The sequence below is a fragment of the Sinocyclocheilus anshuiensis genome, unplaced genomic scaffold (genome assembly GCF_001515605.1).
Source record: "Sinocyclocheilus anshuiensis isolate Anshui unplaced genomic scaffold, SAMN03320099.WGS_v1.1 scaffold1485, whole genome shotgun sequence".
Classification (NCBI taxonomy): Eukaryota; Metazoa; Chordata; class Actinopteri; order Cypriniformes; family Cyprinidae; genus Sinocyclocheilus; species Sinocyclocheilus anshuiensis.
Window position 1 is genome coordinate 157,603 of NW_015544210.1, and position 17,572 is coordinate 175,174.

The 17,572-nt window shown below is 38.2% G+C and overlaps 1 protein-coding gene across 1 annotated transcript in view; it reads left to right on the forward strand.

The window, feature by feature from the left end:
* LOC107697061 (inactive tyrosine-protein kinase 7-like) overlaps nt 1-17,572 on the forward strand; it is a gene marked incomplete at its 3' end in the record, with an annotated part of 38,409 nt that overhangs the window by 9,551 nt on the left and 11,286 nt on the right. The window contains exons 2-3 of the mRNA XM_016497704.1: nt 15,146-15,442; nt 15,890-15,992. Of these exons, the coding sequence (XP_016353190.1) occupies nt 15,146-15,442; nt 15,890-15,992 (400 nt within the window). The remainder of the gene's footprint in view (nt 1-15,145; nt 15,443-15,889; nt 15,993-17,572) is intronic.

Genomic DNA, 17,572 nt, shown 5'->3' on the forward strand with positions numbered 1-17,572 from the left:
AACTAAGTTATTTTTAAATGAGCTACTTTTTACTTTTACTTGAGTAGATTTTTAGACTGGTACTTTTACTTGTACTTAAGTAAAATTTCATTAATGTAATGGTACTTTTACTTGAGTAGAATATTTTCGTACTCTTTCCACCTCTGCAATTAAGCCAGTTTTCATGCGGTAATGCAAAAACATGGTAACACTTTACATTAAAGTCCTATATTAGTTAACGTTAATATGTTATCTAACATTAGCTAACAATGAGCAATACATTTGATACAATATTAATTAATCTTTAGTTGATAAAAATACAACTGTTCATTGATAGTTCATGTCAGCTCAGGTCAATTAAACAGTGTGTGTGTATATATTATTGTGTGTGTGTGTGTGTGTGTATATGTGTGTATATATATATATATATATATATATATATTCAGTGTTGGGGTAACACATTACAAGTAATGTAATCAGATTACTTTTTTTCAAGTAACTTGTAAAGTAAGGCATTACTTTGTTTTAAATTTACAACAAAACATCTGAGTTACTTTTTCAAATAAGTAATGCAAGTTACTTTGTTTTCCCATTTATTGACTGACATCTCTCCTGTCCCCGTGTTGAGAGAAATCAGGCGTGAGTGCAGAGGCCTTTCCTTCAGCATGAGTATTATTAATATTAGGGATGCATGATATTATCGGACCAATATCAGAATCGGCCGATAATGGCTTTAAATATAAATATCAGCATCAGCCCGATATGAAAAATTAGGCCGATATGTCTTGCTGATAAGAGCAATACATTAACTCACACGTGCTCAGGGTGTGCTAGCGATTAGATCACGTCAACAGTGTGGCTCATTCTTGAAGGAAAATTTTGTCTGAATGATGATTAGATTCACTGTTTTGGGTCGCTGCATTTAAACTGAGAAAGCACGTACAGAATGATACGTTCGGTGTATGATAGAGTCAGGGTTGCCAGGTTTTCACAACAAAACCCACCCAATTGCTACTCAAAACTAGGCTCCCCGTTAAAAATCGTGTTCCGGGGGATAAAGTACACATTTTTGGTGGGGTTCCCCTGGTAAAATTCGCACTCCAGGGGCTAAATATCACGTTATTGGGGTCGCTTTAACCCACGGACATGAAAAACAACCCGCGGAAACAGTGATAATGTAGCCCAATTCCGTAGGAAAACCACAGACCTGGCAACACTGGATAGAGTAAACAGTAATAGCATGTGCAGCGGCAGCCTCGCCTGGGTCCTAATGCCCACTCAGTAAGGAGTTTACTTTCTGTAGGGGGCACTGTTGGCCTACTTATAATAAAATGAAAGCAAAATACACAAATAATATTTAGACTGTTTCTGATTAAATAAATCAGTAATCGATGCCATAAAATCATGAGTATGTTTTGATTTAAAGGTCAGAAGCTATAGCTTACATGAACAAAAAATAATAAATCACAAACATGACACTTAAATTAAATAATTGTATATATACTGATTTATCCATTAATGTGTAATATGTTATTTTTTAAACAAATTATGAGCTCTAAAAGATTTTCTGAATTTTTACAACTCTTTTGCTTTAGACCATCTACAAATGTTAAGTGAAATTGAAAGTGAAAGTGATAGCATTAAATCATAAAATAAAATGTTACGGTTACCACTGCATCTTTCTGAAAAAACATGCAGTGATTAATATATAGTTTATTTATATGAATTTTCAAATCTTCAATGTACTGTAATTATAAAATAACTTTATTATTGTTCATTTAATTCTAACAAATAAGTTATTGTTAAAAACTAACCAAAATTAAAAATAATTATATATCGGTATCGGCTATGGGCCAAAATGAGTTGAAAATGATCGGATATCGGCAAAAATCCAATTTCGTGCATCCCTGATTAATATCACTTTCGGTGTGAAAGAACCTTTACAGTTGCCGAAAATATAACTTTTGGTTTCTTTGTTATTAAAAAACAAATAAGCAAGCTCAGCCCAGGTGACAGGATTACTTTTCATAAAAAGTAACGAAATAAAGCAATTAGTTACTTTTTCATGAAGTAACGCAATAATGTAATGCATTACTTTTAAAAGTAACTTTCCCCAACACTGTGAGTGTGTATATGTATATATATGTTTTTTTAATGCTTACGTCAGGTTTTTATGCTAGAAGATGAACGGAGGGGTTTGAGTGTGTTGACTGGTGAATTCTGGCGAGCTCTTGGGAGAGCGAGTGGTTCTTGTTAGTTGTGATAGGAGAATGAGAGTGAACAGACACTGTGAAGTGCCCTTCCCTCATTCTGTATTTAGCATTCCCCTCCTTCACCACAGTGCCGCCCAGATGATATTTAATGAGAAAAATGTGTGCGTATTCCTCAGATGGTACGGTGTGCTGCTTTCTCCCATCTGATGCACAAGAGTATATCTTCGAATCATTAATAAACGGGACTTTGGCCTCATTTAGTTCATGTTTAATCCAGAAGTTCATGTTTAGTTTGACATTCCGAAGGGGAAAAGTTTTGTCTCATCCAAACAATAGCTCTGGAGTTTTGGTTTATTTCACTGTTTCGCTGTTTGTTGTATTGTGTCTCTTGTGTTAAACTAGATGTGTTTGTATTGGGGCTCCATGGCGTCTCCTGAAACACTCGTCAGACGCTCCTGTTGTTTAGAGTTTGAGGGCAACGCAGTGTGTGAAGCTCTCCTCATGTTCCTGTAATGTCAGAGAATGGCTAATTGCGTCACGTTCCCCGTCTCATACTGTAAACAGGGTCACAGGCAGCTGCGTTACATCCCGTAGAGTCTGACCCCCATTCCCTGAACGAGTGCTTAGTCATGAACTTGGACTCAAATTAAACACACATGCTCTTCCTTCTTATCTTGGTGCATTAGATTATTGATGAGGACTGATGTCTGTTTTAATGCTAGGATTTGTGCAACAAAAATAGTCAAATTTTTCATGAACATTTTCCAGCCTAACAGTTTAACAGCTGTTTTGTTGCTTCTGCACCTTTAAGACTTCTAAATGTAAATGGCCTACATTCTATTGGCTAAAACCTCTTGACAAACTTACTAACAGACTACTTGTTGGGTCTGATATAACCTAGTTGGCACGGCCCCATCGTTTTTCCTGTATCTATTTAGTTATTTTAAAAAATACATTACAAATGCAATTCATATGCACAACAAATTTCATACACCTCTTCTATGATGACTGTTTTTAATTTCTAAATTCAAATCCATTTTGATATTGATTTGGGGGTCCAAGCTGACAAAACAGCAAAGATGTAGTGTCATATTACTGCTGATATAATGGGGAAAAAAGAATATGAACCTCTTTTAATTTAAGTAGTTTGGCATATTCTATTATTATTAGTACTATAGAAAAACAAACATGACTGATTCACTGCTTATTCATATTTTAAAAGAAAATATTTATCTGCCATATCAAAGTCATGTGGTCTAACCAACATGTAGAAATATACAGAGCAAAAAAACAAAACATGAAATATCATATCCTGCAGATCTTTACAGCTGTGTGTCAAGGTCAATAAATCTCTTAAATTATAAATATAATAAAGATAATTCTACATATTTATGACAAGGCAAGGTTAGTTCGAGTTGTAAAATGTCATGTTTTGCGACTCCCCAAAAATGTTAATGTCATTAATAAATAATTCATGATATTTGTAAACAAAACAACAAAAAAACAATTATATATCTATCTATCAGTCTATATATATATATATATATATACAGTATATATATATATATAATGCTTAAAATATTTTAAATATTTTAAAAAGGAAAATAATTACGATGTGTACACATTTAAGGTATAAAGAAAATGTTATTGCTTTTTTATTGGTTACATCACACATTTTTTAGACTCATTACATGTAAAACTTTCTTGAAAATGGTGGAATTTTTTTTATACAAATACAAAATATTTTCTAAGTTTCTAAGAACTTGCGTGATGCACTTTAAAGATTAGATTTGTTTTCCTCTTCCTTTATTATGGTCATCTTTATTTCCCATTGAACCGATTAACTACTGTTTTGTTGTGTAGTTTTGCATGAGCTATTCCTTGAAAGTTGATGTTTTCAATTCTAAAAAAGAGCTTCCATCATATGTTGAGTTGTGTTGGCAGAAGCTATTACCGCTGAGAGGTAAAGCTGATTCCAGTCAGAATGCAGGCTGCTCTGCGAGTTGTCTACACAATGCTAAACGTGGTGTTTGTTATTTTCAGGGCTCTGCCCCACCACCCATCATCACTCATATAAACACAGAGGAGCCTGAGCTCTTCTTCTGCATGTGAAGCCACTGGCCCTGCTAATGATGGAAGGTGTTGGGTTTCCACAAGTGTGGAGGCTCAGCTTGACCTTTCAGACCTCTCTGTGAATAGCAGTGAATGGAGCACAATACAAACTGTGTGACGGGTTTCACGCTCCAAACGCTGTCACTGTCCTATCAAGTCAAGTCAAGTCAAGTCAAGTCTGCTTTATTGTCAATTCTTCCACATCTCATATCACACTTAAAAAAGCCTCATTAAAAGAATTCAATTCTGGACCGTTCTTGACCTTTAGTTGCAGTTTGGCATCATCTTTTAATAATAAGTATTTTAACAATTCCTTCACTGCTTATGAGTATTTGATAGAAATTGTAAGATGCAAGGAAAGATTTCGGTCATTGATCTGTTATGAGAAAATTTGTCTCATTGTATCTTATTAGATGACTTGAAAGCCAGTTTAAACTCTTGTCTCTTAATATAGTTTGTCCAGTAAGTAATTGCACATAAACAAATTCCCGTTGTGACACTCCCTCAATACCAAATGGGCATGATGCTCTGTAATATAATTCCTGAGCAGACTGGATTCTCAGTGGTCCCTTCCGTCTGTTTCATGAACCCCACCCAATCCTTCAGCCAGCACTGCTCCTCCATCTGGTTACACGTTATGATCCTAGCAGTGGCACCTGTTGAGCTGTGTCAGGCGACAATATGACGACTGTGATACGAGAACAGCTGCAAAAACAGCTTCCTTCCTGCGTGAAATGAGTCTTCCACCTATTCAACAGATGATGGAGCACCTTGCAAATCTCCGTGTTTTGGGGTCAAAGGCGGGACGTTTTAGGGCTAACAGGCATTGGTGTCTAGTTTCCCTCGCTAAAAGCCAAATACTAGTTATGCCTGAAGCTAGATCTTGGTTAGATGTTTGTGATCACTACTGAAATGTTCCTTTTCACCAATTCTGTGACCATTGATGGTAAAATATGTACATATAATAAGCATAATTCATTTATTTTACTGATAGACCATTTTTTATTTGTTTATCAGCTGTTATTTGGCCATTATTTGAGGTATAACTATCAGCTAGTGGCAGTTTCTAAATCTTCTGTTCTGACCACATAAACAGATGGTTATGAATTTATCGCATTCATTTCCATATATCGTGCGATAAGTCGATATATTGACTATCGCGACAGGCCTACTTCTGACCACATAAACAGATGGTTATGAATTGCTGTGAGAGTGTGTTGATAGTAGAGCTGCACAGTTATTCATTAAAAGATTGCGATCAGCTTTCGAAAGTAATTGGCGCTTCGAATAACGTTTGTTTTGATTACTTTGTTTCACCACTAGGTGGCGACTGTTAAAAAGTGTCATTGAATCATTCATTCAAGAGATTCGTTCGAAAACGCTGATTCATTCAGCAATGAAACAAGTGAAGTATTTGAGAATGAGTCATTGAATCATTCATTCAAATTAATTCAATGTTTTTAAGTAGTCTGCAGCGATTCATATTTTGTCACAGCCTCTAGTAAATTACGTGTTATTTTGTTTAGTTCAGAATCGTGGGAGAATCGTGAAACAAGTCTATTTGAAACAAAAAAATCCTGATTCTCAGTTTATCCAGAATCGTGCTGCTCTAGTTGACAGTATTCTATGTTTTGGCAACTTGGTTGTGAATTTGTTGATTGTCATTCATATGTTTTCATACAGTCAGTTTATGGCTTAGGGTTACGTTTAGGGGTGAGGTGGACCTTTATTATTAGCTCATAATCATACAAATTCATATGAAGTCACCAACTCGTGAAATAGTACGTTTTCTCTTGGGATTGGGTTGGATAGTACACATTTTATGCTGTTATCAGATATTAAGTAACATTTGAGTAAATATGATGTAAAATAACTATTCTTATATTACTATCACTTATTATTTCATCAGTGTTATTTTGGCTATTGTTGGCATGACAAACGTATTGCTCAATTGCATTTAATTTTATTTTACGTCTAAAGGAGTGTTGACATTTCACCAAATTTTCACAATGAAAGTCATGTCACATCGCAGGTAATCTCAATCAGTAATTTAGCATGAGAGCGTAATGTTTCTCCACGCAGATTTCCTGAACGGTTCAAGCTGCTCATGCAAGCTCACTGCATTGTTTTCTGTTGATGTGGCTACAATGAAACCTCGTCGGCACAAAATCCTGCTCCACGTAACTGTATATAATATGTGAATTATGTGAAATATGTAACTGTATTGCATCTCGGAACATTTTTGCTTCAGTGTCAGCAAAAAAAGTCGCTGAAAATGCTAAAACATTATCTCATGGATTTTAAGTGTCCATTTCCTTCCCGTTAGTTTCCGTGGGCCAACCCTCAGCGCTCACGTTTCCAAGCGGGCCGTTCTCATGGTTTCAGATCAGATATAACAGCCCAGTTAAGCGGCTTATGTTTTAAGAGGACAGGTGGAGTTCATCAGCAGCGGTTGATGAGGGTATGTGTCCCTGCTTGCCTTCGCTCCTCTACTTTACTGTCTCAGCATCTGTGGGTGGCATGTCTACAATTACAGTAATGTCTGGGTCCACCACCCCAATGAGCTTTGTTTCATATGTAGGACTTATCAATCAATGGCTCTTTCAAACTCATCCTGCCTAGCATACCGGCTGTGCTTTTTGTTGCAGAGCTGGGTCGTGACTGATTACATGTAATCTGGATTACAAAAATCAAGTACTCGTAATTAGAGTACATTACAATGTTTATAATCAGATTACAGTTACTTTTTATGGATTACATATTATTCACATAGTGGCAGTAAATCATTCAGAAGTTATCGATTCTCCCTAATTCTTCTTTTTTCCCTTTTAAATTTTCCTCTCAAAAATCCTATGTTTTTCATACCGTTTAGCCATGGCCATGTGACTAAATTTGGAAACCATCCTTCTGAATTTGGGTGATAAAGCACCTCTCAAGCAATGAGACCATGTATGAAACAAATAATTATGCAAGTTACTGAACACTGGTGATGTATAGCTGTGATCCAGTGACCTTCAGTACCTGAAAAAACACTCAAGCCTGGAAGACTTTGGGTGTGTCATTGCTGTTTTCATGTTTTTTAATGTTTGTTCATGTAATGCATGGATTTGTCAGCCAAACTCCAAATATTTAGGCTACTTGAAATATCTCTGAGGAAGTTAATATTTCAATAATTTTACGCCTCATTTGCATGTTTACAGTTATCTGATGTCGGTTAATGGTCACATTGACATGCAGGTAAACAAAATAAATATTTCAATTTTTAGTGTTTATGCGTTAAAATAATTTATTTTACTTTTTTTGATGATTTAATTCATTATTAGCGTTTTATCAACTCACAAACTCACTGCAGTTCTTACATTAAGTCCAGTTTGGGAAACCCAGGTGTAATGTAATGCTTAATGCATTTTAAGATGTTGATATCAAAAAATGTAATACTTTTTTTTCTCTTTGCTTTTTTATATCAATATGGTACTTTTATTGGTAAGTTTAAAACAAATTTGATAAAGTAATCAAAAAAAGTAGTCAGAATGCATTACCTAAAATAAATAACCTGGATTATAGTACAGTTTTCATCATGTAATCTGTAATCAGTAATGGACTACAGTTTGTAAGTAATCTCCCCAGCGTTGAGACACAGAATTGGTGTCTAGAATGGAAATGCAACTCCCTCGGCTCTCTGGGATACTAGATTGTGATCAGTGAGTGCCGGCATTCGGCTAAACTGTGGAATTGACGTGTTTATTTTGTGTTGATGACTGTACATTATCCCTAACTTGGTTAAAGGAAAAGCCGTTATGACTCTGATACTGGCTGATTAGTGGTTCCCAGATTTTCCAGCGGCGGACTGGAGTCCGACCGCAGACGCAACTTAGAAAGTTCTGCTCAGAGATCATCGCCTGGCATCAAAGGCCCATTGTGAAGGTGGTGAGCTTGGCCCTCACAAAAACTAAACATGGTTTTAATATAGTAAAAGTGTAGTTTTACTACAGACACCATGGTTACACTATGGTTAGTGTAGCAAAACCATGGTTAATTTGTGGTTGCCTTGGTTTAACTACAATAACCATGTTTTTTTATGTTTTATTTGTAGTAATAAAGCACTTTGTGCTTGCTAGGAAGACTGACTGAACACTGACATTTGCTGAGATTTTGGTTCTTAAGGTAGTGTATGTTTTATGTCTACAAAGCAGTGTCAGATACTGTTGTTCAGGTTATTGCTGCCGAATGTTTTGGTCCATCCAGTATCTTGAGGTTTGCGTGTAGAAAGAGGCCAGTTTGAACACAGTTTGATAGTGTTGGAGCACAACCCGTGCTCTTTGGAGAGGGTTTGTGAGCAAGCCTAGTATGTACATAAAGTTTATATGTTCTTCAGCCAATCAGGTTCCTCTCCTGGTTCTCTCCTGGCTTGTTAGTTGTAGAGAGGCCATGAATGGCAGCTTTGTCCCAAAACATTCAAATTCCTCCACAGGAATCCAGGAAGTGGAGAGCAGCTTCAGCCAGGTTAGCGCTCCTGCCCCAAAGCATCCAGCTCTCATCAGGGCCAATGAAAGTCATGTGGATATTGGCTTTTTGGCTTTTGAGAACTTGAATAATTGTCAGCAAATAAACACAACATGGATAAATGATTTCATTTAAAACACTGAACACACTTATTTGAACATGCATTGATGCCTATTACATATAAAAAAATCATTTTGATGAGAGTTCTGCTTTTGATAAACTGTCAAAAACTAATGTTCTTCCATTTTTGGCATGTAACCTCTCTGATTTGATTATTTGTGCTTACCTGAACAATGCAGTGCTCTCAGTTCCATCTGCCGTCTTTTACCAGAAAATGCCAGAACTGTGCACAGATCCTGTCTGTGATTTAAACCTCTCTGCAGTTGCTGGAAATTGCAAAATCATTGTGCTTTAGGTTTGGTCAGTGAACTGTATCACTGTCTGCACTCCTATTGGTAGTTTATGCCTCATATCACTGCTCATTTGCATAAACGCGAGCTAAAGGTTAAGCTTAAGTAACAGTAAAATGGAAAAAAAAAAAGAAAAAAAATATATAAATATGGCAATAAATTAAAATGGCTTAAAGTTCAGTTCAAGGCAATGTTTTATGTAAGAATGATTTTAAGAGTTGCCAGAGTGATTTTATGAGTTACAAGTAGGGCTGCATGATTTTATGAGTTACAAGTAGGGCTGCATGACTTGGCCAAAAAATTATATTCCAAATATTGTGTCATAAATATTATGCTTTATACGGCGATTATGATATTTTTGCTTAGATATTCAGGCAAAAAAACAAACAAACTAACAAGCGGTCCCTTTTGTCTCTCAATTAATTACCGTTGTTTTTGGACCCTAAACAACCTGGATATTATATAATAATAAAAATAATAATAATAAAACAAATATAAAAAGATTAGGCTTCGTTATTTTCTGGTATAGTAATCATAAGCTGACTTTGATTAAATGTTCAGAAATTGTTTACAGATATAATGTGTCAAATTTAAATTTTAGTTCAAATTTTAGTAATTTTGTTGTGTATTTTTTTTAATTAGTGTCAGTTTTATTTTAGTACATTTTAGAACTAAATGATACAAATAATGTATTTTTACAATAATATATTTTAGTTCAAATTTACTGTTAACTATAATAACCCGGCGTAGACACAGTGCGAGTCTCTTGTTTGAACCGTAGATATAGTGTATTTTTCCACCGTTTTAACTAGGGCTGCACGATATATCGTTTCAGCATCGATATCGTGATGTGCGCATCCGCGATAGTCACATCGCAGGATGTGCGATGTTTAGTAGAGGCTACTGATCGTTATATTTATACTGATTGTTTTCTTTGCTCACACACAGACACGGTGTCTACACCGGACGTGGCAGCTGTACAGAGATACCCATTTTAAATACATTTAGTAGCAGAGCTACTGCAAGGGATTTTCAGTGCTGGAAATCCATTTACAGTATCCTTTGTTGAAACTTCCGCGTCGTCGAGGAGAGCGCAGGTCACGGGTGCTTAGCAACGGCAGACGCCACGAAAGCACAAGCTCCAGAGCGCTTTGGAAAGAAGGAGAAAGCGGCACGACTGGTGTTTTCCCACGCGTTTTTAGGCGCGACATGTGAACGGCCCCAAAGTCTGTCTACACTGGACGCGACCAAGGGTTTGTGCCTGAAATACTGTGCTCTGCAAGTATCCTTGTAAACACAGTTGCTTATGGCTTAGGTGAAGGGAAACAATTGATAAACAAAATGGATGTGTAACAGTATATCGGTTCACACACAGCAGTTTAATGTTCCTGTTGCTTTCTCTGTCATGAACGTTAATCAAACAACAAAACACAAAGAAAAATCACTTTTGTGGCTTTAACACAGATTTATTAGATTTAATGTATACAGTGAAGACTATGCAGTTTTATTTTACATTTGATTATTCAATTTCTGTACCTGAATACTGTTAGACGTACCTGACAAATATAAAGCACTGCTTATTTCATTTGTATCTTTGTTCTGTTATATTTATCTATGCTTGTAATTTGTTTATTTCCTATGCTGATTTACTCATCTACAAAATCACCCCAATCATTATTTTTTTCCAAATAAACTATTCAAGTCATGTGGTGATTTTTTTTTTCATATCGCAATATATATAGCAGAAAAATAAAATATCGCAATGTGAGTTTTTTCCAATATTGTGCAGCCCTAGTTTTAACCCAGCGCTTTTCCGTAATCTACATTTTGGAGTTTCTTGTCCTGCGTTATTTAAAGCTTTTGATTGTGGTCAGTCACGGTCAGTGGGATTGTGTAGTGATTGTCAGTGCAGCTATGTGGTTGGTGTCGAGTGGCGAGTTAATTCTGCCTTATGGTCATACGGGAGCTAACAGACAAGGACTTCTGGTCACGCAGAGCTGCGGATAGATTGTTTCTCTGACCAAGCCTGAGATAGGAAAATGCACATAAGGAGAGATATGCATCTGTATTTATTTGTGTAGTTGTTTTAGTGGTTGGTGTTTCTGTGTATTGGTGAGGCTTTGTGGCAGGACTGAGCCACTACGGATGGAGGAACACATCAATGCCTGGCTGCACTTTGCTGTGGCCCGCAGTTTGTAAAAGCAAACAACAATTGAGTTTACTTCGAGTGGATGGGGTGAGAAGTTGCGTTGGAATGAATGTTAAAATGCAGTTCATTAGAAAAAAAGCATAGCCTTACACATGACATCTAAACAAAAGGCTTCTTCAATGAATGCTTTGAAACCTTCAAGTACACTTGCCCCATAGACTTCCACTGTAACTGAGGGACAAGATTAAATCATCTATGGTAATGAATGTCCTGAATGCTGTCCATAGAGATGAACTTGCATTGAGTTCAGGATATTTCTGTAATGCTGTAGTAGTATGGTAGTTCTCCACAATGCTAGTAAACTTCAGCTGTTATGTATAAGGTCTGGAGAAGCTGACAGACTTTGCTGTTTAAGTACAATAGAGATCCCATAGTGTCAGGTTCATGGAGAAAGAAGATCTTGTGTCCTGGAGACTTACATGTACAGACGTGCTTCTGCTTTCACAGACCTGAGAATACAGACGTAATGACTGCTGTCTGCATGAGGAAAAACAATGATACAGTTTACGTGTAGTATTTGGTGATTATCTTTTGTCAAGAGTTCTGTGGGTGCGCATTCTTTGCAGGCGTAATCATAACCACATAAAAAACACAAAAGATTTCTTTGCCATTGGTAAAGACTACAAATAGCTTGCTTGTAATGTTGTTTTGCCGGGTAGATTACTTACAAATTGCAGTTCGATACTGATTCCAAATTACATGACAAAAATTGTAGTTAGTAACGTAATCCATTACATTACTCATTTTAGGTAATATAATCAGACTACTTCTTAGATTACTTTACTTTTAGATTACTTTTGACCCTAACTCGTTAATCACATTGATTGAAATCTTGTAACCAAACTGATCTAAAAATACAAAGAGAAAGAAAATATATTCCATTCGTTGTTATTAACACCATAAAGTACATTAAAAACTGGGGTTCATGAAGGAACTGCTGTGGGTTTGTAAGTTGAATGAAACGCTTACAATTAAATCATACAAATGTAAAATTAAAGAAAATAATTTTAAAATAACAACAATCAAAAAAAAAAACTGACAAAAAAGTCAACTATTTGTTTACCTGCATGTCATGTGACCATGAAGAGAACCGTGAACATGCAAATGTGTTATTTAATTATTAACTTCTTACCTTAAAATGTCAGGGGTGCTTAATCTGATGACGTAATCCATGTAATCAGTCACTACCCAGCTCTGCTGATGGGATAGGAACCTAAGGTGGAGGCAAGACACAGAGTATGCTGACCATATAAAATTGTGCAGCATTTTGAATGTCACAATAATGAAATGAAGTACACCTGGACCTGAAGATCCGTATATGACCTGGTCTCAAGCATAACCTACTGACACAGGTGCAGGTGGAGATGACAGCAGCAGATGAATGTAAAAAACTGGGTTTCATAGGCTGATGTGACGTTGACATCATGTCAGAGGGAATTAAAGACAGGTTATCTCGGTCCTGACAGGTGCAGCCTTTCTTTACCCACTCGAACATCCAGCTACACTCATGAAATAGCTCTGTATGGGTCAAACTTCAGTCACTCATCGCAGCTGTTTATTGAGCGTGTTTTACTCTGCTCCGTGGGGAATCTGGGCTTCATTTCCCATTCCCAGTGCATGCTGGTCCTCTCCCAGCACGAGCTGTGCTCGCTGGAGCGGGACTGACTACTGTCTGTCTGTCTGAATGTGACGTCTTCAGAGCTTCACTCTGCGGGGTAGAAAATGGACAGAGGCGCCAGAGATTAGACCCTGGAGACGGCTGTCATTCACAACTCTTTCATGTTTAGATGTAAAAGTTGGCACGCTGGCATGCTGTTTTTACAGGAGTGATATAAAACCATCAATTGTGTTTGAAGATCATCACTGGTGTATCAGTTTTTGTCAGCAGGCAAGCATGAACCTTAGTATTGCTCATAGCTGTATTAGGGATTTAAACAAACTCCTAACTAGAGAAGGGACTATAAGCAATTTCGAAATATTGATAACCAAAAAAATGAACAGAATCATGGTGAAATTTGATAAATAGATATATTCTCTGGCAATTTGATAATAAATAAAATGACCTGTTAATAATCAATATCTCCCCGTTGCTTCCTTCTACACTGTTTCAACCATACAATAGAGGGCGCAATCTCCATCTTGTGTGCAATAGTTGCCTTCAAACTAGGGCTGCACGATTAATCGAATGCGATTGTCATGCGCATTTTGTTAGTAAAGCCGGTTTCTTCTGTTTATCCAGCTACCGCTATAGGCATTTTCTGGGTTTCTTCTGCGAGTCGTATTTGGAGTTTCAGCACGAGAGCGCCCTCTGGCCTTTGGATGGAGATTTACTGCTGATAACAGAACCGTGCTTCACTGAAAGATACGCACGACAATCGCAGCTTCTGTCGAATCGCGATCTCGATTCCATTTCGATTTATCATGCAGCCCTACTTCAAACACATTTCAGTTATATGAAAAAGTGATTGAGAATGGTGAAGCTACACTGATAATGCTAGACAGCACTTTGGCTATCATGTAAAGTGCAATAAGACATTGGTTCACTAACAGATAACTCTTTATGCACTGGTTCTTTTTAATGAGTCAGTCAAAAAATTAGCCGTTTAGATCAGACTCTGAATCAATCACTGAATCATTCAGAGTCGTTACAGAGTTCACAACTGACTCCCTCACTAAGCCAATCAATGGCGTCCGATTTGAAATAACCCAGGAACTGGGTATACTTTAGGTTATATCAGCTATGCGCTCAATGTACTTCTGCTTCTGAACAGCCATCTTTGTTGAGTGATTCTGTAGTAAGTTGTTTGGCTATGGAATGTTTCATTCAGTTATATTGCTTGTCCTGCAACTGATCAGCCTAAATGTAGCCAACTATTTGTTTGTGATAGGCCTGGGCAACATTTTCATTAAACAAATACCATAATATCCGGTTACATCATCCAAAAACTGCATTCCCCCTCTAAAAACACATTAGCAACCTAATAGCAACGTCCTGGCAACCGTTCACCTCATCATGGAACCGATCTAGCAGTCATTCAGATCACCCTAGCAAGCACAGAGGAACTTCATTAGCAGCTCATTAGAACGTCCTAGCAATCCACACTACCCTAGCATATTGTCTTCAAATAGTGAAAAATTGAGTACTTGTGTGTATTTTGAAGTGAAATAATGTTGTCCAAATTAATTATGGTCATGTTAAATGTAAACGCCCACGTTTTGTACTCTTGGATCATGATGCATGCTCATAGAGGTATTCATGCACTCGTCTTGCATGCTTTCCTTCAGTAAATGCTGTATTTCAGTAGTATACAATTCAGGGGCTTTTTGCTATAGCCACACTTTGATCTGAAATGAAGCCAGTGCCAATAGTTTTACTCAAATACATAATGGTTAAGGTTATCGTTTGGGTCAGAGAGACTGGTCAGCGTTAAAAGGTCCAGTTCTTGTCTCATCTGGTCTGTCTGTCTGAAACACACCTGGGCGTCTGGCCTTGAAGTTCCAGCTGGATGAAAACAAAGAACGAACTGAGAGTCTGAGGGAGGCGTGAGGGGGTGTTCTGCTTTTTCTCAAAGCTACATTCTTTCACCTGCGTTTCAGCATCTTACTAATCAACATCACAAGTTGTCCGTCTGGACCTGTAAGCGCTGGCACTGATCTACTAGATTAGATCTTTAGGTTATCTTTCCTCATGCCTGTGCTTTGTTTTCTTCTCCCGATAGTGATCCTGGTGCAAGCCGCCTCTTTCTCTTTCACCAAGGAGCCAAAATCCCAGGATGCCTTGCATGGGCGCAGTGCCATGCTGCGGTGTGAAGTAAACGACCCTCAAGGTGTCATCTATTCCTGGAAACACAACGGAGAGAAGGTCACCGATTCGGAGAGACGATTCCTGGAAGGAGGCAACCTAAAATTCACTGCCATTGACCGAACACTTGACTCAGGAAACTTCCAGTGCTTTGCCTCAAAGAACAGCACTGGTGAAGAATACCACACCGGCGAGACCTCATTCAACATCAAATGTGAGTGTACGCTCAAATGTTCCCCTCTTTCTGAGTCTGAACAACTCAAACTCCCTGTGTTTGCTGCCTCTGGTGTGTAAAAGCACATGTGAACCATTGGCCCTTCCTAGCCGGCCCACTTCACCCCCTTTGCGACTACAGCAAGCTAAACAACGCCCGCGTGAGAGAAGGTTATTTTGAGCCAGCAAGTGGAAGCCAGTCAAAGCACTCCTTTATGCCCAATGCCAAGATTAATTGGTTGAAATGCAGCGTCCGGCCGCTTATGTCCGATAACAAGTAAGGTCAGCTGAATGGAGAGGCCTGTTTTTGCGGCGAGCACAAAGCATGACCAGATGGTGTGAATGAGGGAGTTTGTTTTTGACAATGAGCGCCGAGAGTTTGGACAAGGGTTTTTTCAGCCATCTCCTGATCATCAAACTGTTAGTTTTTAACATGTCTGTCTTACAGGGTTGGAAAGCGGCATGGTGAGTCTGAAGAGTCCAGAATCAGAGGCAGAGATTCAGAGCTCCTCTCAAGTGGTACTACAGTGCAACATAGACGGACACCCACGGTGAGGAATTGCATGTCTGATTCTAGGGCTGGGACAACAAATCGATGCATCGCGATTCGTGGATTGATTCTGAGATTTTCGGAATGCATCGTGATTCTCTCTTGAATCAATTCTGAGCTTAGTTTTTAACAGCAGATGGTGCTCTAGGCTAGTTTTTATCTGCACACTCAAATGCTCGTGAAGAAGAGCTCTTGTGTGTTTGGCTGAGTAATGTAAGTGGTTAAATGTACTTGCACATCAGCTTTTATGCTTTATGATGCAAAATTAATGTAAACACAGCCCACTGTGAACATCCCTGTAATTCGCTTCAACATTTTCGAACTTTATAAATGATTATTGTAGGTTCAAGTGGTGCATGTGTAAGGAACTGGAAGCAAGCAGAATACGGCTATTTCTAAAGCATGCAGTGCCATCTGCTGTTAAAAACTAAGCTCCGAATCGATCCAAGAGAGAATCGTGATGCCTTCGGAAAATCTCGGAATTGATGCAGAATCAATTCTCGATTCGTGATGCATCGATTTATTGTCCCAGCCCTATCTGATTCCTAGCCTTCGATCAGAAACATGCTGTAGATGCGGGTGCATTTAGCTACACCAGCTCAATTTCATGTCACTGAGTTTCGCAGTTCGTAATGCAGAGCAAGTACTCCTTGTGTTCTTGTCGTGAAGGTCAAGGTGTACTTTATTTTCCGAACTCTGCTTTGTCTGTCACAAAATAGTATACTCTAGATCAGTGGTGTCCAATCCTTCTCCCGGAGGGCCTATGTCCTGCAGATTTTAGCTCCAGCCAGCTCCAACACACTTGTGTGGAAGTTTCTAGTGAGCCTGAAGACCTTAATTAGCTGGTTCAGGACAGTGGCCCGCCAGGAACAGGTTTGGACACCCGAGCTCTTGATGGACACCTAATGGACCTTTTTGCTTTTCTCTGTGGACAAGTATGGGGTGCTTGTGGACTATGTGCTAGGAAATCAGTGGACTATGCTGACGAAGATAGCACCTTGATTAGCTAGTTTAGGTGTGTTTGATTAGGGTTAAAGGGTTAGTTCACCCAAAAATTAAAAGCTGTCATTAATTACTCACCCTCATGTCGTTCTAAACCCGTAAAACCTTCGTTCATCTTCTGAACACAAATTAAGATATTTTTGATGGAATCTGAGAGCTGTCTGACCCTCCATAGACAGCAACGCAACTGAAATGTTCCCAAGACCAGAAACGTAGCAAGGAGATCTGTAAAATAATCAATGTGACATCAGGGGTTCAACCGTAATTATACGAAGCTACGAGAATACTTTTTGTGCGCAAAAGAAAAAAAAAATAACGACTTTATTCAACAATTCGTCTCCTCCGCCCTGGTGCCATTTTGGATAGTATCCGCTGGACGTAAACAACGTATGCTGTTCTGTGTCCGCTGTGTGATGCAGCGGACACAGAACAGCATACGTTGTTTACGTCCAGCTGATACTCTCCAAAATGGTGCTAGGGTGACGCGGAGGAGACGAATTGTTGAATAAAGTCGTTTCTGGTCTTGGGAACATTTCAGTTGCGTCGCTGTCTATGGAGGGCCAGACAGCTCTCAGAATC